The 1,113-nt window shown below is 45.7% G+C and overlaps 1 protein-coding gene across 1 annotated transcript; it reads left to right on the top strand.

The window, feature by feature from the left end:
• Positions 1 to 490: 490 nt before the first annotated feature.
• Positions 491 to 904, top strand: LOC140930850 (uncharacterized). The gene has a single exon (XM_073380563.1). It carries the CDS (start codon positions 491 to 493, stop codon positions 902 to 904), a length of 414 nt encoding a protein of 137 aa, XP_073236664.1.
• Positions 905 to 1,113: the final 209 nt, after the last annotated feature.

The following is a 1,113-nucleotide window of genomic DNA, read 5'->3' as shown; positions in this document are numbered from 1 at the left end:
GATTTTGCTACCCATCAGGCAAAACATTACCTCATCATGCTCGACGCCCACTCTAAGTGGCCTGAAGTGATTGGTCCCATGAAAACAACAACAGCCGACTCAACCATTAATGCCATGCGTATTATTTTTGCCAGATACGGTCTACCAACCCAAGTAGTCAGCGACAATGGCCCACCCTTCCAGTCTGCAGAGTATGAAGAGTTCCTGCGGCAAAATGGCAGAGAATTTTAGTTTCCGCTTACCATCCCTCTTCAAATGGGTTGACTGAGCGGTTTGTAGAGACTTTCAAGTATGCAATGGAGTCATCAGCTGACGATCCAGCAAGCTCCATATAGCGGCGGATTCAGAATTTCCTCTTATCTTACAGAAGACACCACACGCTACAACCGGCTCATCCTCCGCCAAGCTATTCTTACAGCGAGAACTTCGTACTTGATTGTCTCTGGTTACACCTGATATTGGCTCTCGCGTGGCCAGCCAGCAAGACAAAATGAAGTGTAATCATGACAAGTTTGCAAAATACAGGGAGATAGCTGTAGGCGACCATGCTCTCGCACGTGACCACCTATCGGGACAGAAGTGGCAAGCTTGTACTGTCATACAGCAAACATCATCTGCTTCCTTTCAAGTCCAGTTGAAAGATGGACGGAATTGGAGGAGACATATTGACGATGTACTTCAAAACATCCCTTGTTCTGCTGTGACTCAATCCAGTTCTGTCGAAGTTACATCTGATCAATCTACTGAGGGCGTTACTTCTCCCAGGACCGAAAGCAGTACACCCCCACCTGAAGAATCAGAGTCAGTGGAGTCGCCAAGCACACCTACTCCTCCCACCCCTGCTCCCCGTCGGTCCAAACGTGCTACTAAACCACCCCAAAGACTGATCGAAGAAATGGACTAAAACCATTAAGTCTCGCCTTAATGACACTGAACAGTGCTTCTAATAGTTTTGTTTCATTTCTTGAACTTTTGATCATTTAGAGAGTTTCAAAAGTTGTCTTGTACTTTAATTTCTTGTCAGGCACAACATTTCTGCGGGGAGGTGTTATAGTGTATCATTACATTTGTTATAGTGTCAGTAATTCATACTGAGCCCGCAGTATGTATGCG

The sequence above is a fragment of the Porites lutea genome, chromosome 1 (genome assembly GCF_958299795.1).
Source record: "Porites lutea chromosome 1, jaPorLute2.1, whole genome shotgun sequence".
Lineage (NCBI taxonomy): Eukaryota > Metazoa > Cnidaria > Anthozoa > Scleractinia > Poritidae > Porites > Porites lutea.
Note: the sequence above shows the minus strand (reverse complement) of the source record. Positions and strands in the feature narration are given on the sequence as shown.

Bases quoted from the DNA above. Each gene is read 5' to 3' on its own strand.
- LOC140930850 (XM_073380563.1), top strand. From the start codon at position 491: ATGAAGTGTAATCATGACAAGTTTGCAAAATACAGGGAGATAGCTGTA.